Here is a 24,770-nt window from a genome sequence, read left to right on the forward strand (position 1 = left end):
TTTCTTTGATAGAGCGCTGTTCTGCTTTGGCGGCCATCGTAGAATAATGAACGGAGTCATCTTTCCCATAGAATATAGGAAAACTATTTTCCATTCAGCAAACAATCCATGCAATAACTCTTAATGAAGGATCACAGAGAAATGAAGTTTTAAGGAACAAGTGTTTATTCCATGTCTTTATTGCTCAATAAGCCTATTGTATAATGAAGTTCTAAAAAAAAAAAAAAAAAAAAAAAAAGAACTGCATCACTACAGCAACAAATCAATACTGAAAGTAGCAATACAAGCGGGTTTGTATATACACATGGCACCCACTGCCCCTTTCCTAACCACTCCATGTCAGTCCACATCACGTTGTTGAAAACGGGAAAGCAGCAACAACCATTACTTTCAACAGAATAAAATAAATAAACAACAACAAGGAGTTCCCGACGCATACAAAAAATACACCACAGTACATAACAAAAAATAATAATTACATATATTTCTCCAGAGGCAACAAAGGTAACAGCTTTTCATTTTAAAACAGAAATGTCCCAACTCTTAAAATTTGCTTACTTTGCATTAAGCATTACAGGACCTGTGTATAAGCAATGATAAATTAATGTGTGCAAGAGGTTGCAGTTTCAAGACCACACTACGTGAAATCAGGATCACACCAGGTGAGCTCCTGATAATCCAGTTTAACAAGACCAAGAAGACTGAGGCAAAGACAAGAGAAAGGCAGGACATATTCTGACTACAAACTCCTGAACTTGGCTGTCAGAACATGTCAAGCCTTCTCCATAAATCTTCATCTTGGTCTCTTTGGTGTGACTAAATTATGCAAGGTCACACAGCCACAGAAAAGATGCATATAAACAAGCTCTATAATGCTCTGCAGGTGACATTTCTGTTATTACACAAAGCATAGAACAAAAACAGGTCAGGTATGATTCTGATTACTAGCAGTGCTAGCTAACAGCCTCATACATGGCTGCACCACTAAACCAGCGAAAAGTCAGCCAACTTCCACAGTTAAGAGCATTAAGTGCATTAATGAAAGAATGATAAAAAAAAAAAAGACTGTAATATATTAAAAGAAATGCACAAATCTTCTAGTTATAGAAAGATGAGAACTCGGAACACGAATGCAGTTCTGTTTTATATTGTTTTCAACAGTGCCGCAAGAATACCCTAATAAGGCAGAAACTGGCAGATATATGTTGAAGGGCCTCCGCAAACACAGCATTCATTTCAATGCTAAATAAAGGTTTGTATTGACAAAGTATTAAAAAATGAAAATTATGCCAAAAATCATTGCTTGAGGGTGCAGCTTCAAGTAAGATTAAAAAAGGCTTCCAGACTGTTTGCATTCAACAGCTTCCTTGTTCGAAGCACCCTCTGCTGGAAAGGGCCTCTTTCTTTTATTCTAATAAGCAACACCACCAACATTACCCTCTTTCATCTCATTCCTGTTGTCAATTTCACCATCATCACTGCCCTTTCCTCCATTTACCAATTGTACTGTTGCTAGAGTTTTTATAGATTCAGTACAAGACTTGCATCTTCTTATATTACTCAACTTCTAAGGATGAGACTTGCTCTCAACATGCAACTGGAAAAAAAGCTACCAATGCATCACTGGAAATTTCTGGTTGTTTAAGTTCACCCTCTTTAGGTTTCCGCACTTGTACCATCATTCACGAAAAAAAAAAAAAAAAATGAACAAAAATTTGCAAGTCATATATCTTCTTCAAAAACATTGTTATGTCATCTACAACATTATATACATAAATTATCCAGTAAGACACACCATATTTGCCCTTCAAAATAATTTAGCACGCCACTGACTAACTACCTACGTTAGTATTATCATCAAAGAAAAAATGCAGGCACTGGTGTAGTGACAAGAGAAACACAGTGACTAAACAGGCCAGTGCATATGCTACAAAAAGGAAATAAATTAACAGCGTTAAAAAATGGATAGTGATAGCATGAGACAGCACTGACTTTCTAAATATAAACAGCCGCATTAGAGCCCTATGACGGACGGAGTGCTGAGGCTGCTCAAACAAAGAAGGAGCTGTCAGTGCCAGAAGTCTCCGAAACATGAAAACCAAAGGAGAAGTAATTTTGCAACAAAGGCACCAAACTCGGAAGTGACAGATGCACTGAAGTAGATGTGTGTATACAGACTGTTCTTCACTTGCTGGACACAAATAATAAACTATGCAAGCAAACTCACAGCACCTGTGTTCCAAAAAAATTTTACGGCTGCTCGGCAAGGCACTCTTGTATTTGAGAGGCAAATCTTCTATTAGGTTTATCCTTGAACAGAAAAACTTGTGCAACAACCATCAAAAATGACGGGCAAGTTCACACCTGGAAAGTAATTGCAGCATAACTGCATATAGCAGTGCCATCTGCACTGCATAGTACTAGCAAGAGCATAAAACAAGAGCAGCTCGTACAGATAAGGCAGCTCTGCAGCAAAAAAGAAGGCATTCATCAGGGCTAAAAGTGGCACGCTATAAGCTATAAAGGCAAACTGTGAAGAGAGAGATTTATCGCAAAAAAAAAAGTTTTTGTGTCATACAGTGGTCAATATTTATGCTGCGGTAAACATGTGCATACGAAGAAAATGTCAAAGCCATAGTTAAATGTTAGCCCATACAAAAGCAGTTGCTTAACATGCACTGTAAGTGCACGCAGTGCTATGCAGCTAGACAGTAGCCTTGTAAACACTATATCATGTTTTCTACCTACTACAGTGAAAGTAATTGGACAGAGTCAACATCGTTTACGTGGCTATAAATCCCAAAGAGAAAATTTATGCCTGAGAGGATGCTGTACTTTTTAAAGAGGGTGCAAGAAGAGCTGAAGGTGTTTAAAAGCACTATAGGACTCAGTAGCATGTAAACTAGGGATCCCCCCCATCATGAGCCAGAAGATTCTAAGAATTAAAATGACAGCTAAGTCGACAAATTTAAAATGTGTTCAAAGCAACTACCAAGGCTTTACTGTCATAATCAAGCATCACTTGCGGGCTGCTGTAAGTAACAATGACTATACCCTGGCAAATCCCTGAACAAAAAATAAAATAACAAGATTATGTGAGAAAAGGCTGCAGAAAACTATAATTGAAAATTTAAGTGCATATAATACAGCAGGTTACAAAGAAACTTAAAAAAAAAAAAAAAAGAACCCCTGCCTGCCAAGATACTACAGAACAAGTCATAACAAGAATAAAGTATAAGAACCTAGTAAGTATAAGAATGACTGAACACTGACTGAATCACATACATATTTTTTTTACATTAAATTATATATTCAACAACACATATACAATTTATGCTACCACTTATGTTTTTGTAATGTTTTATGCAACGACTGCTTGCAGAGTCAAAGCTACGGCAAGCTGCTCAGACTGGATCATACGTAAATGTGACCTTTTACTACCGAACAAAAATTTTTTGACATGACAATGCACTGAATTTTTCAAGCACCGAAAAAGAAGACATACTGACAGGAAATACAGCAGGGTCACCCTCATTTAGGGCACGCATTTCTGGAGGCAAACCTTTCGCTTATTATTTAAGTTGGTCAACTGTAGAAGCCAGTTTACACTGACTTTAGGCACAGAAAGTGCAAGCAACGCACACACCGCAGCTGATACACGGCTAACTTGCGCAGCAATTTTTAAGGCGGCACATAAAGGCACAAATTTTACCTTTGAGCATTTAGCTTGAATACCTGGGAAGCATCTCTGATCATTACTGGGTTATTCCACTGCAGTATATCTTCTATGCCTACGTTAGGTTGCTGGGCATTACTCATGCACTGCATTTACAGAAGAGGCCACGCAGAGAGAAATTAGCCTCTCATTTTTGTTTTCTTTTTTAAATTAAAACCTGCTGGTCTGGTTGAAAATCTGAACTCTGTAACGTAGGTATATTACAAAGACTAATGGCGGCACGATTTTCAGCAGTGAAGCTCGAATATTTTCCTAAATGTTAATGTTAAAAGAACAGAAGACTCGTTTCGCCATATACTGCAAACATATTCGTACACACTTGAACGTGCATGCATGCTGACACACATGCACGAAGTACTAGTTGTAACATATGTTTAAATGAAGGCCCTTTCTGTCCTCTAGTGCCGGTGCCTGGAGTCGGTCAAAAGCCGTGCATGGCTTCTGTAGTGTGGGTTGTAACAATGTGCATGACTAGGACAAAAACAATTTATCTTAGTATTAGTACCTCTTTTTTGCATATGGGCTGAAATGATAATTATCAAAAACTGTAGTTTCTCAATCGTGGTAAGACAATGCCGCTCAAACAGTGTAAGTGTTTTCAGTCAACAAAAAAGTCCACATAAACTAACATGACCATTTCGTTACAATCATAAGTAGCCTACCGTTAACCCTATATGCATTCAAAAAGAAGCTGACACATAGAAATCATACCGAAGTTATAGTTTCACTACTATTGCACGTTTTAAGTTAACCTAACTGCAGTTTAAAAGCATCTTGAAATAATGAATACCCTTCTTACGAGTGAATATGAGGTGCAGACCTAAATGAGGTTTTTGGGGCAGTATTAGCTTCTACTTCATACTTCCATCTTACGCTGTAAGCTTGCATAAATGCTGCCACTCCAGATATTTGAGCAACACTTGTTGAAGTTTTATGCATCAGCCTTCTCGATGCATAGATGTCGAGAAGGCAGCAGTAAAATACTTCTTGGTGCAAATATCCAATTTAACAGGAAAAGACAGCAATCTGAAAACATATTTAGGCTACAAGTGTGAAAAATGCTTTCCTTTCAAGTCTTTCTCAATAAGAATAGGCCGTTGCCTTTCAGCCATGAATCTATCCAGGCACTTCCAAGCACCAGCAAAGGCAAGTGAGGAGCTTGGGGACAGGACTTCAGGATTATGATGGAAAATTGCTCCTGTAATCAACCTTGTTCTTGAATCTATGTAACAAAACTACCCAATAAATGTTTCAGCAGTTAACTTGGCAGGTTTGTTCACACACTGTATGGCTACAGTGTAGCACTAAACTACTTAAGGTCCCTGATGAGGCACAATTTAATTCACAATGTCTTGTTATTCAATGTAGAAATATATGATGGCTTCACCGAAAATCAAGCTTTAAGAAGCCCATAAATATGCTGGAGGACGTTAAGGGGTCCCTAAACCCCTGTTGGAGAATGCAGGAGAGTATCAGGGTAGGTGATTCTATTTAATCACCTGTCAAAAATTGGTGGTTTTTGTTCTCTATTCCAAATAAGTTGACGCACACATCAGAAACCAACGCCTCCCAAATGCTAAATCTCCCTTAAACACATTAAAACTGTACCACCTTAAAATCTGCACAAGAGAATGACCAAAATCCACAGCTACCACTCGTTTGTACTGAACAATAAAAAAAGTACAGATGCCCAAGACTTAGTTGAGTTTAGGTGAATAAGGCAAGGTTAGCTTCAGATATATGTGCTAAGCAATACAGGGACACTGACAGATAGACAGACAAAGTTTAGAGAGAAAAACAAAAGAATTCACTGAAGACTAACTGCTTTATTTGTACTTTTCAGTCAACTGAAATTTCGCAATGAATTGCAACTTCACTGAACTGGCATAACAGGTTGATGAAGCCCCCGACTGCATGAGTAGGATGAGGTTGGAGACGTAGAAGCACAAACACATCACAGGTGTGCAACAGGGACGAAGTGGCAGCTTTAACAGTGGCCTACAGGGGCACCAAGCACAGGAGTAAGGAAGGAAGGAGAGGCATGAGCAAGAAAAGGAGTGGTGTACTAATCGAAGAGAATGTCGATCAAGGAACCACTGGAGGCACCCTCTAGTGCCGCGCCGCTACTGATGACCATGATGGAACTCCAGGGATTGCATCAGCAGTGTGTGATGTTGGTGATGCTTCTCTGAGCTCTTATGCCATGAGTCAGATGCAGTTTGGTTTATGGAGTTTAATGTCTCAAAACGACTTAGGCTATGAGGGATTCCGTGGTAGAGGGCTCTGGAAATTTCGACCACCTGGGTGGCAGGGCTCTTCCAAGAGCCAAAAATCGCAAAAAGAGCAACTTTTTTAAAATGACATTTTGGAAGTCTACAGCCCATCTCCTACTTTCCTACTAATTTATCCACTCCTTCAGTTATTCCTTCCACTTTATAAGATGCAAATGAGCTGAATAAACCCCGTTCATTTTTCTCTCATTTTTCTCGTTTACTCAAAATACAAATTTTAGACTGTTTTCTAGTTTACAAGAAGGATGCCTTCGCATCTAGGACAGATAAAGGAATAATTTTCATTGCAACATATTCCTAAGTCATCAAAGTGTACAATGTTAAAAACAGATTTATCTTTTTACACTTGATAATTTTCTTCTGTGCGCTGATTAGAGTGGTGCATCAGCCACTTTTCCCTACATCGAACTTCAACAAGTTCGAAAAAGACCAATATTGTCTTGATCAAAAAGTATTTCCTACATTGTATTCCTTATGCTGGATACTATCTAACCATATGTTAAATCGTTTTCTGATGAGTGGTTTTTTCTGTACTGTTTCTATAAACAAAGGAGTGAAAGTGCTAAATATTTTAAGAACTGACATATTAGAAATATGGTTATATATTTGAAATTAGTATAAAAAACTGATCAAGATTGTGCACATTCATTGCTTAGAGCCTAAAGGTAAAGAAAAATGTTCGAAGAGCCCTGTCCTCCCTGAACGTGCATTGACATCCAATATTTGCTCCCCAGAGATGAAAAGAAATATAAAGCCTCATTACAGTGTACATGGGCTGACCTTTAACAGATCCCAAACTATTTAAAACTTTTTTTACACACTCATCGGCTTGAGGCTTAAAGGGACACTGATGGCTAACTGAAGGTGACGTATGTCAATAGATTACTGACATTCTAGTCACAAAGACACACTTTTTCCTAAAACTGAGCTTCTATAAGCTAGAAGAGGCCAAAAAATAAAAATTTAGGTTTTAACTGAGCTTCTATAAGCTAGAAGAGGCAAAAAAATAAAAATTTAGGTTTTGCCACCATTGTCACTTTTTGCAAGCAAACTGTGTTGACATGAAAGTAGTCTCCTATGTGCACATCTCTAAGGCCATGATGGTCACGGTGTCTTTTTTCATTTTGACATTGTGAGTTGGGATCTTGTGAGTTTTAATTTTCTAAATCCTATTTTTAATTCAATTTTCTAATCAAAAAATGATTTTTTTGCTGCCAGGCAAACATCAGCATAGGAGAGCTATGCAGTAGATTTTCACCGAGAATAAAAATTGAACTGAGCTGTCCTTAGCGTCCTTCAATATTAATCCCATTTCTTTTGTGCCAATGGTTATATAGACCTGTCTGGCTTGTAGTGTCAAACAATAACCCTGAGTCTGACATCTGATAAGCCCAACAAGCCTTGATGAAACCTTTCAGATGACAGCACATCAAGGTGCAGCATTTTTATATATGCTAAGGCTACATTATCCATCTATCTGTTGCACTTCTTGAAATGTGAACTTCATAACAATAATAAACTGTTATGAGACTAAAAAATGGTCCACCATCTTAGTCTATACCGTTCCTAAGACTACACACGTGAGTACCAGAAATGATCACAGATATTCCAGTGTCCGTTTTGAGTGCCTCATACAATCATTCATTGCACTACACGTTCCCAATAACGAGCCTCTACATCTTAATGTCAAAGCAATAAGAAGCATATAATAACTAGCACTGCAGATTATAGCTGAAGGGCAGCTGTTGCATTGACTAGAAGGTCAAAACCTTGCATTATCACACCAGAGAGAATTTCCAAAGACAAACAGTACTACAAAGAGACATCATCAGTGACATTTCATTCGATATTCATTGTTAAGTTGTAAAACGTGGAAACTAGCAAATGAATTAAAGTACTATTTTCAATCGTGGTATAATACTCTACAAACCAAAAGCAGTTATGTGGCTTTATAATGGCAAAGTCTCACAATACATAACAAGAGTAAATCACAGTTGGCTCAACCCTTCGACAAAAAGGTTTGCTTACTGATAAAAATACTGACAGGAGTGCAACAGCCTTGACTGCTCGCAGCAAGGATGTTAGCAGTTATAATTTTTACATTCTTCATTCTTCAGCCTCATCTCACACATTTAATGCCGATTCAGTGGACACAACAAAGTATACTGACATCAAAGAGTAAATATGTCTTCGATTTCTCCTTTCCCACTCCATAAAGCGATCTTTTTCTGTGCTTCTGAAAATATATTAGAAAGTACAGTCAGGTTTTCAACAACTAGATGGCGCTTCTGGTCCTTAATTATACTAAAACCTTTCAGATTAACCCCAAAGCATCAAGAAACAAGTGAACAAAATAAAATCTAGGTTTGAAATTACCAACAGCGATGGCGAAGTAGTAATGTCCGCCACCACTTTTTATGAAATGCACATCAGCTGCCAAAAGCAGTCTTTAAGCCAGGGCACATCACCATTCTTCAAGGATCCAGATGCAAGCAGCAGTCAGCAAATACTAAAAGAATACAGCTCTCACAAAATGCAAAGCTGACATTCCCATTCAAACATATGAAAAACAGTAACAACATAAGCACACTACTATAAAATTTCCAGCAGATAAAGCATAACAGGGAAAAAAGACTAGCATTCACTGGTGCATTTTTACAGAAGAAACTTTTTTTTTCTTTTTTCATTCCCTTTAACTGCACCATTTAGAGCATTTTAGACTGCGTTACACACGCTCTATTTTTGTTCACATAGAACCATCGTATCCCATACGGCGCCAGCCAATGTTGCCGGCCACTCGGTCAAGTAGTCCTCCCAGCCTCCGCTCTCGACTTCCAAGCCGAAAGCCATCCGTCTCGAGGCTGAAGCTGAGTCTGTTCAAACCCGAGCTCAGGCCAGAGCTCAGGCTGGGGCCCAAGCCTATGTCAAGTTCAGCTCGGTCTGCTGGCAGCTCACCACTCTTGAGCTTGACGTGGCACTTTTCGACGCGCAGCACTTGCCTCGACGCGTCAGAAGATGCAAAGCCGCTGTCACTCATTGAGTGCCGATACTTCCTTGGGTCTCGTCGCCTGGTTGGTGTGCTGTTCCGACGATGACGCTCCTCGTCATTCCTCACGCAGTTCCCAGCAATCCTGCAAAATAATATGCAACACCTTGGCTCAACTGTTCAGTCACTTCTTCCAAGGAAAACGGCAATGAGAAGGCAATAAACCTCATCATCACCACAAATCAGTATAGCTGGGAATAGGAGAGTGAACAAGGCAGGTGCTGATTAGGAGAAAGTAGCATATCACAGTGCCTGCACAGAATTTTGACCAACACAAAAATGCTTTATGCCTCGGCAATGAAATATACGAGCCTCACCCATAGTGTGATGCTGCTTTTTTCAACTCCTTTTCTTTTTTTTTTCTTTTTGTAAACAAAGGAAATTGCCAATTCTACACACCCTGCTTGCTAGTGCAACATACTCATTGCACCCTCTCAATTCTTACTTTTAGATTTCTTCAAAACGAAAAGGCTAGACAGAAAAGAGAAATGTATCTTTGACTGCTTAGAAAGGGTGCGTGATATTCAAAATTTCATATACGAATTGAATATGCTCATAAGATGGTTCATTTATGATTCCAGAAATTGATCTCGGCATTAGAGTACCTTCCATACTTGAAAAATTTCCTAATGTTCTTATCTGAAGGGCAAGTTTAGAGTTTAGAGTGTCATGAAAACATCACAAAGCTGTCCTATCCATGTTCTTCTCTGTCGCTTATCACGTATAGACAGATCGCATTAGGGTGCTGCAGGCTTGTAAATCATGTGAAATTGCATAAGAAAGCTTTCCCATGTGTGGCGCGTCATGACAAGAGGAAGGCCGACACCCCGCATCGTAGGAATGGCACCAGGGCACTCATAGTGGTCGGGTGGCATGAAGAAACAAAGAAGGGATGAGGGGGGCAGGAGTGGCAAATTTCGTGCAGATGTGCTGAATCTATAATACTGTTCCTTATAAGCGTAAAGCTAATAAAATGAATGAATTGCAAAGTCGAGAGCTTCACATACTCCATTAATACTAAGAATTGCTATCGGCTTCAGCAACAAGCACCGCATAATGTTTTGTGTGGCCCATAAAATTTAGTCGCAACTCCTCGCCTCCCTTTGGTACTGTCACTGCCGCTCCGAATAACTGTAACACAAAAGCGCGTGGTTTCTTGTAGAATAATTCTGCAGGTGTTACATACTTAACGCCCATGCCCATGGCACACATCAGTCTGCTTGTGCAATACTTCTAGCCTGAGCATGGTGCACGGTGCATTCTGAGCCCTTATCTCTGATGTGTGCATAATGGCAGTCGTGCCCACAATAGATGTTAGTGGAATAAAAGATAGCCTGTCCATACAATTTCAATTTTCAGAGCTTTGCCGTCTAAGCTCAGTTACACACCACTTTCGCATGCTTCACTACACTACGCATGCTTCACTTAACAAGGCTTCACTGCATGTTTGCCTTTTCAGAAGCTTTTTTCCTTTTTCTCAAGGACACAGGGAGTGAAATTTTTTACACTGAGCTTCAGATGATTCAAGCATTTCTTCCGAGTCCTCGGAGTTGAAACTAGCCATTACATTACTTTCAGTTTCAGTCATGTAGATTCATGGATTTAATTCTGTTACTCATTCTGCATGACAACATTGCAGGCCACATACAGTCATGTTGTCCAATCAAGCAGTAAACATTTTCTTAATCCTGAATAAATATTTGATTTGATATCTGAAGGCATGTTTTTTTCATATTGTGAGACAGGACGAAGCATTGGCAGGTTCACTTTTCTATTGCCAGCCTCGCCGAAGCAGCAGCTATCAACCAGCAGCGTTTCGTCCACACGTCGTCTTCCTCGGAGGAGATGACCAATGACGATGAATATGTACAGATGAAGATGACGTTCATGCACAATGCTTACATTATTCATATCTGACTTGTATTTGTAAACTTCAATACTTGCACACTCTATCTGCACTCAAAAACCAGAAAGAAAATACAGTAGCCGGTCGATCTTTCGGACTCCGATAATTTGGACTTGCATGATAGTTTGACTTCATCCAGGAATTGCAAAGCACCCCGTAGGAGTGTGTACATTTTCATGACCAATATTTTGGACTTCGGAGTTTAAAATATCGATTTTTTGGACTAAAATTGGCGGTGGAGATCATTTCCTGGTTGAAGACTCGCTCTTTCAGCATTATATAGGCGTTAGCGAGCATCGTCGCAACCAACTGGTTTTGCACAACCGTGAAAAGCATCACCTTGCAATTCAGCAGTCATCCAGATTGACTAGCTTGGCTCCTTGTTCACCGTTGCCATTTGAGACAGTAGGGCCATTTTTCTTAACCTACACCAGCTACACCAGTGTAGCAAATCTCATTGAAGGTGTAGGAAATTCGCTATGCTGGTGTAGCTGGTGTAGGTTAAAAAAATAGCCCTAGTACCAGCAATGATACGCTCTTCATTGCCATCGCGGTAGCCTACACATAATGTAAAATCAGGCTGAAAATGAAATGTGAGCTTCGTCTGCCACGGCTTCAGCGATGATTCTGCCCATGGAAAGGGGCAACGTGGCAAAACTGCTGAGGCTCTCATTCTGCTTGCTTTTTTCCCTAGAGTTCCATCCTGCAGTCTTCACTACCATCGTTGTCTATGGAAACGATGTTATTGCTTCACATGGCACGTGCATTCGCTCCCAGCATGAGCATGACCTGCAGCTGTGTCACATACTCATGCAGAGGCATGGACATGACTGGCTGAAGTAGTCTAAACGGAAAGTTATAATGATTATAGCTTAGTCTGACCAACTTCTGCAGGGCACCACTATACATGCGGAGATCGCCTTGAGCAAGAAGCATGTTTCCCGGTGGCATGCACACCTGCCATGTCAGGAGTCGGGACCAATCAGCGCACTCGCACTGGCGGCAGCGCCCACTGTATTGGATCATGCTAGTGCGTGCGCTAGGGCAGCGCGCAGAAACAGATCACAGTAGCAGTCCAGGCTATGCTATAACTAACTATTATTGGCACAGAAATGAAACATGGGGAGCGGCAAAGCCTGCGCTCTTTAAAGACAATTTTCACAGAAAGCTAATTTCTTTTTTAGTTGACAAATTTTTTGGACTGTCTGATCAGGTCCCGCTGAGTTCGAAAAATCGGTCAGAGACTATAGAGAGAAAAAAACATGAATATTACACTTGGGTAGCACTGAGCATGCTTGCTGCAATTACAGGTTCCTCCCAACACATCACAACATCACCTTGACAAAACGTGACATGAATGTCAAGGGTGTACAAAAAAGTGTGCACAAAAGACTTGTAGCAAGAGGCCCAGGGAGAAGGGCACATAAAAAGTAAAGGAGAAGCTACAACACAGCAATGAAAAGGTGCCCTTGACTTAACTTTCAATGGTAATTGCATCACTAATATCTCTGTCATAGAATGAAATCCCTGTGGGGCCATCAATCATGCCAGCACACATCAAGTGCACACCAGAGATATGAGCACCATGCTTAAAAAGCTGCAATAAAATCACGGTCCTGCGGGCTTCGAATTTTATGTCTTGTGTCCCAACACAAAGTTGCTGTTCAGGCAGGGGCATAAGTTGCAAGAGCTCCATATCAGCCTAGCACAAACTCTCATTATCATAACCTCACCTGGAATGCCACAATGAAAATGAGCAAATTAAATACTTTGGCAGCTCAGCCATATGACAGCAGTGCTTGGATAAATCGTATTGTGATCTACTTCTTGAAAACTTGGTTTTGTTAATAATGCCAGATAAACTAAACCGTATGGCTAATACAGCATGATTCCCTCTCTATAAATCAGTTTTTTTGTTTTAAATGTCATGCAAAAATGAAAAACAGTGCATGCTTACGCATCTGCTGGACATGACAGTAAGCATGACATAGCTGTGCAAAATTATGGTTTGGTTTATGGGGTTTAATGTCCCAAAGCGACTAAGGCCAAGAGGAATGCCATAGTGGAGGGTTCTAGAAATTTCAACCACCTGGGGGTCTTTGGAGAGCACTGATACTATGCTATAAGCAGGCGCCTTACTTTCTACTATCAAAAAGCAGCTGCTGCGGGAGGGATTTGATTTTTCTTGTCTCTAACACATTGTACAGGTGCGCAAAGTTCTAAAACATTCTGACTGCTCAAAGACTTAGATAATTGCATTCTACGCATATTAAAAATTATTTGTGCCAAATTTGACCTTTTGTGCAGCTAAATAAGTACATAGACAATTGAAAGGGAACTGAGGGGCTCGTTATTATAGAATTTAAAGGAGCCAACAGTTCTAAGAGCCCAAGGCAAGCGTTGGGGATATATGTACATTTTATGTTTTGTAGTTGGTATTGACAAGAATTAGTCTTATGACGACTTTTAGGGATAAAGAATATTAAATGCAAAGCAGAAGGAAAAACAATGCGCCGATGGTGGGAGTCAAACTCACAACCTCCGAATATTGCGTCTGGTGCTCTTCCTACTGAGCTGCATCAACGGCTGCACAGGAAGTGATATTCGGAGGTTGTGGGTTCGACCCCCACCATCGGCGTGTTGTTTTTCCTTCCGCTTTGCATTTAACATTTTTTATCCCTAAAAGTCATTATAAGACTAATTCTTGTCAATACCAACCACAAGACATAATATATATATATATATATATATATATATATATATATATATATATATATATATATATATATATATATATATATCCTCAATGCTTGCCTTGAACTCTTAGACTGTTGGCTCCTTTAAATTCTATAATAACGAGCTCCTCAGTTCCCCTTCAATTGTCTGCTTAATAGCTGGTGAGGGTCTGTTTCTGGCAGTCTTGAGGTCGAAAATGTAGCGTAAGAGGGTTCTCGAACAGCTGCCGCCCTCCCTAATGATCACATGCTATGTGACGCTCGCAGTATAACAGGATGTTTCTAGTCCACCGCTAGGAATGAGGGTGGCACTGGTGGATGCTCACAGGTTTCGGTTACAGTCAACATGAATACCCAAAGCGAAAGGTTGGACAGCCGTCGATGTAGCTCAGTTGGAAAAGCACTGGACACGATATTTGGAGGTCGTGGGTTCGACTGCCACCATCGGTGCGTTGTTTTCCCTTCCGCTTTGCATTTAATATTCTTCATTCCTAAAAGTCATCATAAGACTCATTCTTGTCAATACCAACCACAGAATATAAAAATATATATATATATATATATATATATATATATCCCCAATACTTGCCTTGGACTCGTAGACTGTTGGCTCCTTTAAATCAAATACAGTCGTGCCCCGTTAATATGACCCCCGTTAATATGGACGACCCGAATTATGGACAGTTTTTCTGGGGACGAAACCTTTTCAATGTATTTATGCCTCGTTAATATGGAAACTCGCTGTCTATACAATGGACAGGGGAAGAATGCACGCGCCCCCTTGGGCCCATGTATTTTTGTCTCGTTAATATAGACAGTGCTTGAAAAAAAGCAAAAGGCGCGCCACCCGCGAACCTACGCGACAGCCGATACGGCGGGAGCGCAAGAGCGGAGAGGGACATACGCAGCAAACCGAGGGTCAGCGTAAGAAAGACACCGAAAGGGGGGAACCAGGAGATTCCTGGGTGCAGCGGAAGTGCCGCCGCAGTCGGGAAAACAGCAACATGTGGTAGCAATAAATTCTGCTGAACGTGAACAGAGAGGCCAGTAAAAGCGTAAGAAAGAAATAACAGGAAGAAAGACAAGTGCCGACAGTGGCGGTGGGAACTGAAGTTTTCTTTCCCAGAGCTCAATGTGTGTTCCATGAAGCCGTTAATGCTTTTCGGTGAGAGTTAAAACACACTCACAAAGTAGAGCGACAAAAGAAAGGCGACGTACGAACACGCAACCGGGACCGGGCATCCCGTCCTGGACGCGCTTCCCTCTCATGCTCCTGGTTTTCGTCCCTGTTGTGCTTCCGAACTGCCAAACTTTGCACACTAGGCGGCCCGCATGTCGGCTTCGCTTTGAGTCAACAATGCGGCCTTGACAAGGTCTGAGCTCTTCGTAGTCAGCTAGCCGTCATTCTAAACTGTACTTTAGCTTGCAGTGTTTGTTTTATAGGAACACATAAAAACGGCGCCAAGAAGATGGGATGTTCGATAGCCCTCTGCATAGCAGCTTGCCAACTTGACTCCCTTGCTTCCTTACGGAAACAGTACAATGCAAAAAAAGAAAGAATCAGAAGAACGGAAAGGCAGAAAGGTTAACTAGGCAAAACAGTGCAAAGCATCAGGAGCCTGTAACCCTCAACTTGAGTCTGGCTTTTGGCTTGGCGAGAGTTAAACGCAAAAGAGTAGAGCTGAACATAGGCGCGAAGAAATCTGTGAATACAAGCGGCAAAAGCCATCTCAGTCAATCCAAACTGCGAGGGACTAGTGTCGACAGCTCAGCTGTTTCCTCGCCTCAGGAGAATCTCAAGCAGCTACTATGCGGCTACTTTGCTCAGTGAAGAGGCCATTTTGGAAGTGGCGGTGAGTAGAGAATCAGACGCTGATTCATCGGCCAGTGAGGAGTTCGTGCTCGAAAGTTCGACCTACACAAAGCCCAACATCACGGGTGTCATGGTAAACGAGTCGCTTCAGACTGCACTACAGTTTTTTGAAGACAACAATGACAAAGATAATGCACTCAAAATTGCCGGTGTTCTGTGAAATTCTGAGTCCAGTGCACACCGTTATGTACAAAAGCAGTCGTTAATTACAATTCTTTTTTCTCAATAAAATCCTTTTTGTTTTTATTCATGACTCGTTATTATGGATGACTCGCTTTATGGACAGTTTTGGTCGGAAACCAAAGTGTCCATATTAACGAGGCACGACTGTAACATGAAATATGCACAAAAACCACGACAAAATTGTGACAAAAGCCAGCTGAGAAAAACACGATTGAAATTTATAAAATAGTCAGTAGAGCTCAATTTTTAAAGTGGCAATCTTTTTTTATAGTTATTATTATTTCCAGGAGCATGAAGCAATGAAGCTGCCTTTGAGGGGAAAATGCACTGAGAGTTTTAATAACTTGAGAATCATTTCTGCTCCCATAATTTTTTTATATAAGAAGGAGGAGTGATAAAGGTTCCTGAAAGAGATGAAATACCGAGACATTTTTTTTAAAGCAGCATTCCATTTTTAAACATGCAAGTCCCCTTAAGATAGCAGCATCGTTTAGTTGATTGGTAATGTAAAGGAAGCAATGCCGTTTTTGATTGAGAGCGTAATGCACTGTTCATTTATGCACAGGAGTTGCTTTATACTAATGACAAAGAAAAACGCAAGTAATGCTTGTATCAACTGGCCCCTTTTAAAATACGCTACTGAAGCAAGTCGCCACAATGAAGAGACATACTTTTAATTACTCCAGATATAATGAACGTGTCATAAAGCTGTGATGCTGGCATGTAGATGACCAATCTATAGCCCGTCAGGAGAACATTGCAAGCTTGCATGATCACAATTTGTGCTTCACAGCTCTCATCAATGTCAAGGGCTCATGGCATGGTCAACACTTTACAGTCCGAGCAAAACTTGTCTAAACAGAATATAGCTCCCAACAGATATTGCTTACTATAAATTACAGTCTCACCAACTGCGCAATCAGTACCTGAAAAAGTGAGGTCCTATGCAGCTCAACAGCCAGTCATGACAGAAAAAATAGAAAAGAAAGTGTACCCAAAAATATCACTACTGATTTTAAAGCTTAATTTGTGCACGCGACAACAGACTGCAACTCTTCTCTCCTTCAATGGGCTTGTAAAGGTCTAGCAGCTCAGGAGGGTTCCCCTACCCGGGAGATGCATTCCCCGCAAGAGAGTGCGACCGCAGACTAGAGGCGCCCTGATCGCTGAGCGAGTCCTCGGAGCTGGAGTGCAGAGAGAATGCGAGTCGATGGCGCCGGTGCTCCTTGAGGCGGCTTCGTCCAGTCGAGGCAGAGCTGCCTCCCAGCTCTGAGGCAAGGTGGGCCAGGGCCTCATCCTCCTCACTCGACAGATCCCCATCGGCAGGTGAGGACAGCAACCGTCGTGGCGCAAACGATGACAGCGGAGACCCACTGCGTGCAGCCGACAGCATAGATGCACCCCAGCAACCGTCTCCTCCAGAGCCTGCATAAACAAAAAGATTGGCCACAAGTGTGAAAAGCTTGCGGTTACATTCATTCAACCTCTTCACAATTTCCAAGACGTACAGTCGTGAGCAAAAGTGGTATATAACACTCAGCCAGTGACACAGCTCGAAAAGACTGCATCGAAATGCCATCTAGTGACAGCATAAGGGACAGCGACAATGACACATGCATGTGGATCAAATGGGGCACTGCCACTGTTGTCTCGACCTTAGCTGTTGCTAGAAAAAGTTGGCATGCAGTTTTCTCGAGCTCGGCCACTGGCTGAGTGTTGTATACCACTTCTGCTCACGACTGTACAAAAAATGTTGTAGAGATAGCGTCTATAACTATATCTGAATCTTCACAGGCATCTAGTGCAAGAACAAAAGAGGGGAACAAGCTTACTTAAGAGCGCACAATAAGACAACCAGAAAGCATCACATGAAAACGAGGCGTTAAGCTTTGCGATAGCAGCAATAGCAGAACAAGCTATAAGATGTTTGTTTGTTTATTGTGCTTAAGACAATACATAAATAGTGCCAAAGGGCAGAGGAAAAAGGCGATAGCAATAATAGCCTGACTGGGCCAATGTCCTCGCAAAAACTTGCAGCCCAACAGCTTCAGTTTTTCAGCTGCTTTTTGTTGTAATGATGAATTTCTCATCCAAAGGCCTTATTTTCCCTGTCATAGAATAGGAGAACATTATAGCAAGCACTCAAGGTTTAAAGGCAAACAGAGGATGAGCCTGTACCAATAGAGTGCTGACTATATTCTCATAGACACTATGCTCATCAAAAATTGAGCATTTATAAGCCAGAAATAACAAAAAGAAAAATGGAATGCAGGCGTCGCCATCATTGGCTGATCTTGCAAGTAAAATTTTTGCTTCGACACCAAATTTTGCACTTGGATACCTATGCTACATCAGCATGGACTACAAAACAATGAAGAAAACAATGGACAAAACAGCTGGGCTGCACACAAAAGGGCAAGTCTACTAGCGTAATATCTGTATTGCAGCACCACACTGTTGCACACATTTCAGAAACGTCACCAGTCACTTTTTGTCGTGGAAGTTCTTACACCAAGGCTCCGCTTTACACCAACTGACACCCTAGGCACGCACAAAGAAGCTATAAATATATCCCAGTGGCATTAATTGTTGCTGTTGTCACAGTAAACTGCAACATGGGAAGCTGGCATTCTACGCTTCCAGATGGCCCCACTGCATGCACCTACATCTGCACTTTTGCTTTTAGTGATGCTACTGCGAAATCTGCTCACATTCCTTTAAACAAAGAATTTGTAATCCCGCTCATAGTATTTTCACTCCATGACATGAGCCCGCAATGTTTCGTGCAGGTGCCTGCATCATTAACAACAGACTGCTCACGTGATCGACGGTGCGTGGGTCGGCGAGTCGGAGAGAAGCTGCCAAAGAGGCTTCCCCGCTGGCGCCAGGCATCGGGCAGCAGATCCTCCGACAGGCGACGGGCCCTGGTCGGAGCCGAGTGAGCCTCTCGTCGGGACAGTGGGATGTCATCTCGGTAAGGTAGAGTGGCCAGCCGCAGAACCACCTCAACCTGCTTAGGTGCGCTACCTTCTGGGTGCACTCGGTGGTTTAGTTGTGTCGCCCGGGGCTCCAAGACGCAGCGCTGCATGGAAGAGAGGCATACACTGCATGCATAATATTGTACAGGCCCCAGGATCATCAATGGGTTCGCTCAGCGACTCACATAATTGAGTGCCACTGAGCACATGCTTTAGGTGGGACCATATATATGTAGACAAAAAAAACAGTACCCCTATTTTCCTCGCAATAGAGTTAATCTGCATCAATTCCACACACAAAAAAAAAAGTATTACCATAGGCAAACAGCGCTTGCAGTAAGAGTGCTTATTCTCGAAGTAAAAATTCAGGGGCACTTTAGCTCACTGAAGTGCTTCAGGTGGAAGCCTTTCCTGGCGCGTTGTTAGGCATTGACTGCAAGACTGCTTGTGATGCCTATAACCAATTGCCTAATTAGCTAATTAGTGTATTGTACTTCAGGCACTGACTGCGAGACTGTTTGTGATGCCTATAACCAATTGCCTAATTATCACAAGTACACTAATTAGCTAATTATTATTGTACTTCAGTCAATTACCAGTGAACCTTAGTTCCTGTTCAGCAAGTGCAAACTTATGCTAATTGCCTAATTAGAACTACTATTCTAATCAGCTAAATAGTGTAATTGACTGTAACTTCACTCAATTGTAAGCACACCCTCACTTAACTACGACTACATTTAGGAAATTATTTAATGATTAATTAACATAATTGGGTTAATTATGCTTATTTTTTATTTATCTAATTAACTAAACTCAGTCCCACTTACTTGGAGCATCACTATACCCTCCCAAATTTCAAACAGGGCCAAGTACAATTGGCCCTGTTTGAAATTCGTGCACTGTGACGTCACAACCATTTTGACCAGTTAAAAAGCGTGACATTTCTGTTGACAGCTCCTGCTTACAATAATGAGGCATTAAAGGGTTCCGCCTTAAAAGTTCAAACATAACTCCATTGATGAAGTTTGCGTGAACCAGTCTCGGTGACCAGAGTTGAGTGTGCGTGTGTACCACAGCTTCAATGCATGCAAAATTGGCTCAGCACACTCGAGATTGGACCCATGCAAGCATGAGTGAGCTCAAGTCGAAGAAACTACACATTAGCATTAAATGAGCCTGGGCAGAGTGTCACAATTCTGAATCACAGTGAGTCAAGTCTGTGAAAGTTTGCATATACAGGCGCGGTTCCAAATGTGAGACAACCCAAGTGTGAGCATGAGAGAATCCGGTGTAGGCACCATAATGCCCATAAGATATGTCATGCATTGCAGAAGGTGTGAGTATTTTTAACTATTATTCACATGCATTTACAGTGGCGCTGTTAGGTAGTAAAGCAAGCATGGCTACACATCGCAGGATCAGAAAAGCATACATGCTGGCTGCATGCAAAGCACATCAGAAGAATGACATCTTTGAAGTCTTATGGAGCGAGATCTGGCTCATGACAATACTATCGTTCATTCAAATTCATGATACCAAATTATGAGCATAGGCACATCATCTTCAGGGAAAAGCTCTGGAGAGAAAGCACATGCTGTGTTAAGGCCTGCAAGGAGAACACAAAGTGTGCACTACTTCAACAACAGGGCCAAAAAGCTCACCTCATAATTGACCACACAGGTGACAACTGTCTCCGGAGTGATACCAATGCACCATCTGTCCATAACAAAAGGTGGCTGCAAGGACAAAATGCACAGCAAGCTTCACTATAACAGCGAGCAGGAAAGACAGGATAGCACCATTTGTACTTTTACCAAGGAATGAAGTTCCCTGTAGTCCTTTCCAAGATGTAGCGACAAACTAGACAGCATGCAAATTTTCAAACGTGGCTAGAGTGCATAACACCCAAAATTTAGTTTATGCTCAGTACGTGAAAGGCTTCATGTCATTTGTTACATCCTGGTGTCTAAAATCTGTGAAAGCCTGACTGCCTTACCAACACAGCATACTGCAAAGTAGCAAGGGAGTTGGTCCATAAGCAGACGACAGCTTCATTCCTCCAAAGCTTTAAAAAAAGCACATAAACAGTGCTGAATTTAAAATTTTAAAAATTCATACCCTCACCTATGAATCATAACATGAACTACGCTCCAAGCTGTTTAAAGCCACTAGTGGGTGTTGTAGGCGCCGCTTTTTGCTTAGGATGTGAGCACAAGCCTCTTATCTAACTACCAAAAAAATGAAGGAAAGAAGCCAACAGTCGGCGAGACCAAGGAAAGCGTTGGGGATGGTACTTTGTCTTTTTTTTTTTAATGTTTACTTGGATAATCACAGAAATTAGTAATGTAATCTGTTTAAGGGAAATATAATTAAACACAAAGTAGAAGAAAAAACAACGTGCCGATGGTAGGAACCGAACCCACGACATCCGAATATTGCATCCGGTGCTCTTCCAACTGAGCTACATCGGCCGCTGTCCCCCCTGCTACTTTCTTGGGTATTTATGTTGTCTGTATACGAACCTTGACAGTGTTCACCAGCGCCACCCTCAACCATAGCGGCGGACGTGGAACGTCCTTTGTTACCGCCAGCGCCATGTAGAATGTGATCAAGAGCGAGGGCGAAAGCTGTGCTAGAACCCTCTTACGCTACCTATGGCCGGAGGTCGTGGACGTCGTGGGTTCAGTTCCCACCATCGGCACGTTTTTTCTTCTACTTTGTGTTTAATTATATTTCCTCTAAACAGATTACATTACTAATTTCTGTGATTATCCAAGTAAACATTAAAAAAAAAAAAAAAAAGACAAAGTAACATCCCCATCGCTTTCCTTGGCCTCGCCGACTGTTGGCTTCTTTCCTTCATGTATTATAACGAGCACCCTCATTTCCCCTTAATTGATCTACCAAAAAAATGATGATGTGACATTAGGTGTATGCAAATATTCTAAATTTTGAATACGAATCAAATGTGTTCGTTATTCAATTTGTATTCATAAAACTGATACTTGAAATTTTTGAATATTCCAAAATTTTCGAATAAACCAAAAATTTTCTAATTCACTACAGTTTCACCACACTCCACGCTTTGCTGCAATGCTCGACTGCAAGACTGCACAATGAAGCATCCTCAAAACGCGACGGAGACATTTTGTGAAGAGGGCAGCTGGCGCAAAGCGGAGCACATGACGAAACCGGGGAACAACATCATTCTCACTTGCGTTTCATCTCAATCACAGACAACCATTAAAAATTACTGTGATGCAAATGGTTTTCGACAGTTTTTTCAGGCCCATTTGATAATTCGAGCTTTCCATTAATTCATTCTGGCCCCTTGAAGATATGGAGAGTTTACTGTATTCAGCAGCAATATGACAGTTCCACACGTTTCATGCAGGTTCATTTTATAGAAAAAATCAGTATAAAGAATCATGTAAAAAAATAGTTACTGGATTTATCAGTAGGGTAAATGCTTCAGTTCAGTTCTAGTTTAACTTTATTAGTAAATACCATGTGCACTTGAAATAAACAAGATGAACAACATTTGCTATTTTTAATCTTCCCATTCTTTTTTCACAAATAAAATATTTGATATTCAAAGGATTTGTATTCAATTCGTATTTGAAAATTTTAATATTCCCCCATGCTATTTGACATTTGACATGGATTACACAGGAAGATGCAGTCTAGAAACTTGGAAACAAAGCCTGATCAAATTTTGCATCGAGTACAGGAAGGCTGAATCTAAAGACCCAATGAACAGTTTTGTAAATTCAGTTGCCTCATAGCACTAAAGAAATCAGAACTTAAGTCAGCACTAGATTTAATTACAAAAAGAACTTTCATTTACAGAGCTATATAAAGAAACAGAACATCCTTTATGCGCAAATCCACATTGCAAAGTAAAATTTTAGCACCACATCATCAATATCAGTAACCTGCGATCAATAAGTGATTACTAATAACCAGTGGCTCCACTACAATTACGAGCGATGACAAAGTGGGAGGCTCCATGCTGAACTACAAGGCTATGTAAGGCGACTTAGCAACCAGCATAAGCACCATCTCCCATATAAAAATCCACTTGATAGAAACAAAGAGGGAGACAATTTTCTTAACTTTTTAAAAACCCCGTGCACCCCAAATAGCAAATGCAAGACCAAAAGACTGCTCCAACCATTTGCAAAGCATTATAACTGCAACGTTTTCACAAATATGTGATAGGAAACGGGACTCTCCTGCCTACCTGAGCGATGCGCGTGAGGAAGAGCCCAGACTGGGCACACTCGAACGTGACATTGCTGATGAAACGAGCAGCACCATCACTGGCCAAGTGTGTCTCGCCTGTGTCTAGCTCCACAAAGGCCTTCCACTTGTGCTCGCGGGGGCTTGCACCCAGCCGAACATGGGTGCCAAAGAGCAGCGTCAGCCTCAGCAGCGCCTGTTCTGAGGTGGGAGCAGACTTTGATGGTGCCCTGGAGCCCAGGGACCCAAAGGATGTCATTGACGCAAGGCTCACTGATCCCAGAGCAGAGGACCCAAAGGTGGAGGAGCTGCGGTCATGGCTTATGGACTGGGGGAGACAAGGGCACAGAATTAACCAAAAAGCCAAAAAGCAAATAGCACAAGAAGTGCTTCAATATTAAACTCTTCTCATGCATTATCTGGCAAAAACTAACAATATTTTATACTTGTGCAAGTAACTGCCAATTGTACACGTATGCATAAATGCAGCAAACTTTCCTATTTTATTTCATAAAGATACAAAATGGTGGAGTATGTTTTTATTATTATAACCATGACTGTACACATACACATACATGCATACATATTCATAGGAACCGGCAAAAAAAAAAAAGGCAGAAAAAAAAGATGTACATACTAAAACGCAAAGCCTAAAACCAGAAATTGTAGACTATAATTAGGACAAATTTTTCTAAGCGTTTCCTTAAAGGTGCGCTAAAGAGTTTGACTGGTAACACTTAACGATGAATTCAACTGCTGATTGGTTAAATCTTAAAAGCCTATAAGACAAGAGGATCCCAAATCATTTCATGCAAAACTGAACTTACCTCACGCTGTGAAATCTCAAACTTGCGCCTGTTCTCCATGGCGAGCTTTTCAATTTCATCCTGCAAAGTTGACAAAAATGGTGTCACTTACTAAGGTAAAGATCCACCACAGGAGGGCTTGCTGGCCCCTGCCGCAACTTTATTAGAATCCTTTATATACGGCTCTGCCGTGGTGGTACAGTGATTAAGGCGCTCGACTCCTGTGCCCAAGAATGTGGGATCAAAACATGACCGCCGCGGCCGCTTACCAATGGAGGCAAAAACGCCTGTGTGTTGTGCTATAACAGTGCACGTTAAAGAACCCTAAATGGTCGAAATTTCCGGAGCCCTCCACTATGGCATCTCTCATAGCCAGAGTCGCTTTGAGACGTTAAACCCCATAAACCACAAACCATAAACCTTTATAGTATATGACAGTGGGCCACATTTGTCCCAGCAGCCTCAACTGCTGGCAAATAGACAAGGTGTGACTGTGTACAATATTTTTCATGCTAAATACTACCAAACTATCAAACGAGGTGCATATTTATATTTCACTAATAGGCACACTTGGTATTCTGAGCATTCCTGAAAGTGCAGATGCACAGTTTGATGAGGACCACATTGAAAGGAAAAATGGAATTTGAGAAATTGCCGAGTTTTAGCCTTTTTCAATCAATCAGCCACCCCACAATATTTCCTGAAGCAATTTTGAATGGTAATGCAAGTTTTTTAGTCAGAAAAACTGAGGCACATATACATACCACATTTAAGCTTCTTATGAAGTTACAGGTGCCAATATTTAACCTTTTCACTATAAATCCAGGGGTCAAAATCACTTGAAAGTAATGGCATTCACCTTCCAGACCACTCTGAATACAATGTTTTCCTTTTGCATGCAAGAGAGACGTTGCATGCAAGCAGATCATGAAGTATAAAGCATCAACTAGAAGGATGAGCACATTAATGGCATT

The 24,770-nt window shown here is 41.2% G+C and overlaps 1 protein-coding gene across 2 annotated transcripts in view; it reads right to left on the bottom strand.

Moving 5' to 3' along the window:
- Positions 1–209: 209 nt before the first annotated feature.
- Positions 210–24,770, bottom strand: part of LOC146199505 (mitogen-activated protein kinase kinase kinase 20-like) — a 45,664-nt gene continuing 21,103 nt past the window's right edge. For both annotated transcript variants that reach the window (XM_084594999.1, XM_084595000.1), the window contains exons 16-21: positions 23,818–23,877; positions 22,992–23,318; positions 20,410–20,484; positions 18,591–18,852; positions 16,880–17,195; positions 210–9,158 (exon numbers count right to left, since the gene is read on the bottom strand). In XM_084594999.1, coding sequence (XP_084451125.1) covers positions 8,774–9,158; positions 16,880–17,195; positions 18,591–18,852; positions 20,410–20,484; positions 22,992–23,318; positions 23,818–23,877 — 1,425 coding nt within the window. In that variant the 3' untranslated portion in view covers positions 210–8,773. The remainder of the gene's footprint in view (positions 9,159–16,879; positions 17,196–18,590; positions 18,853–20,409; positions 20,485–22,991; positions 23,319–23,817; positions 23,878–24,770) is intronic.

Source organism: Amblyomma maculatum, chromosome 2, assembly GCF_055883805.1.
Source record: "Amblyomma maculatum isolate TAMU_Amacu chromosome 2, ASM5588380v1, whole genome shotgun sequence".
NCBI classification, from domain to species: domain Eukaryota; kingdom Metazoa; phylum Arthropoda; class Arachnida; order Ixodida; family Ixodidae; genus Amblyomma; species Amblyomma maculatum.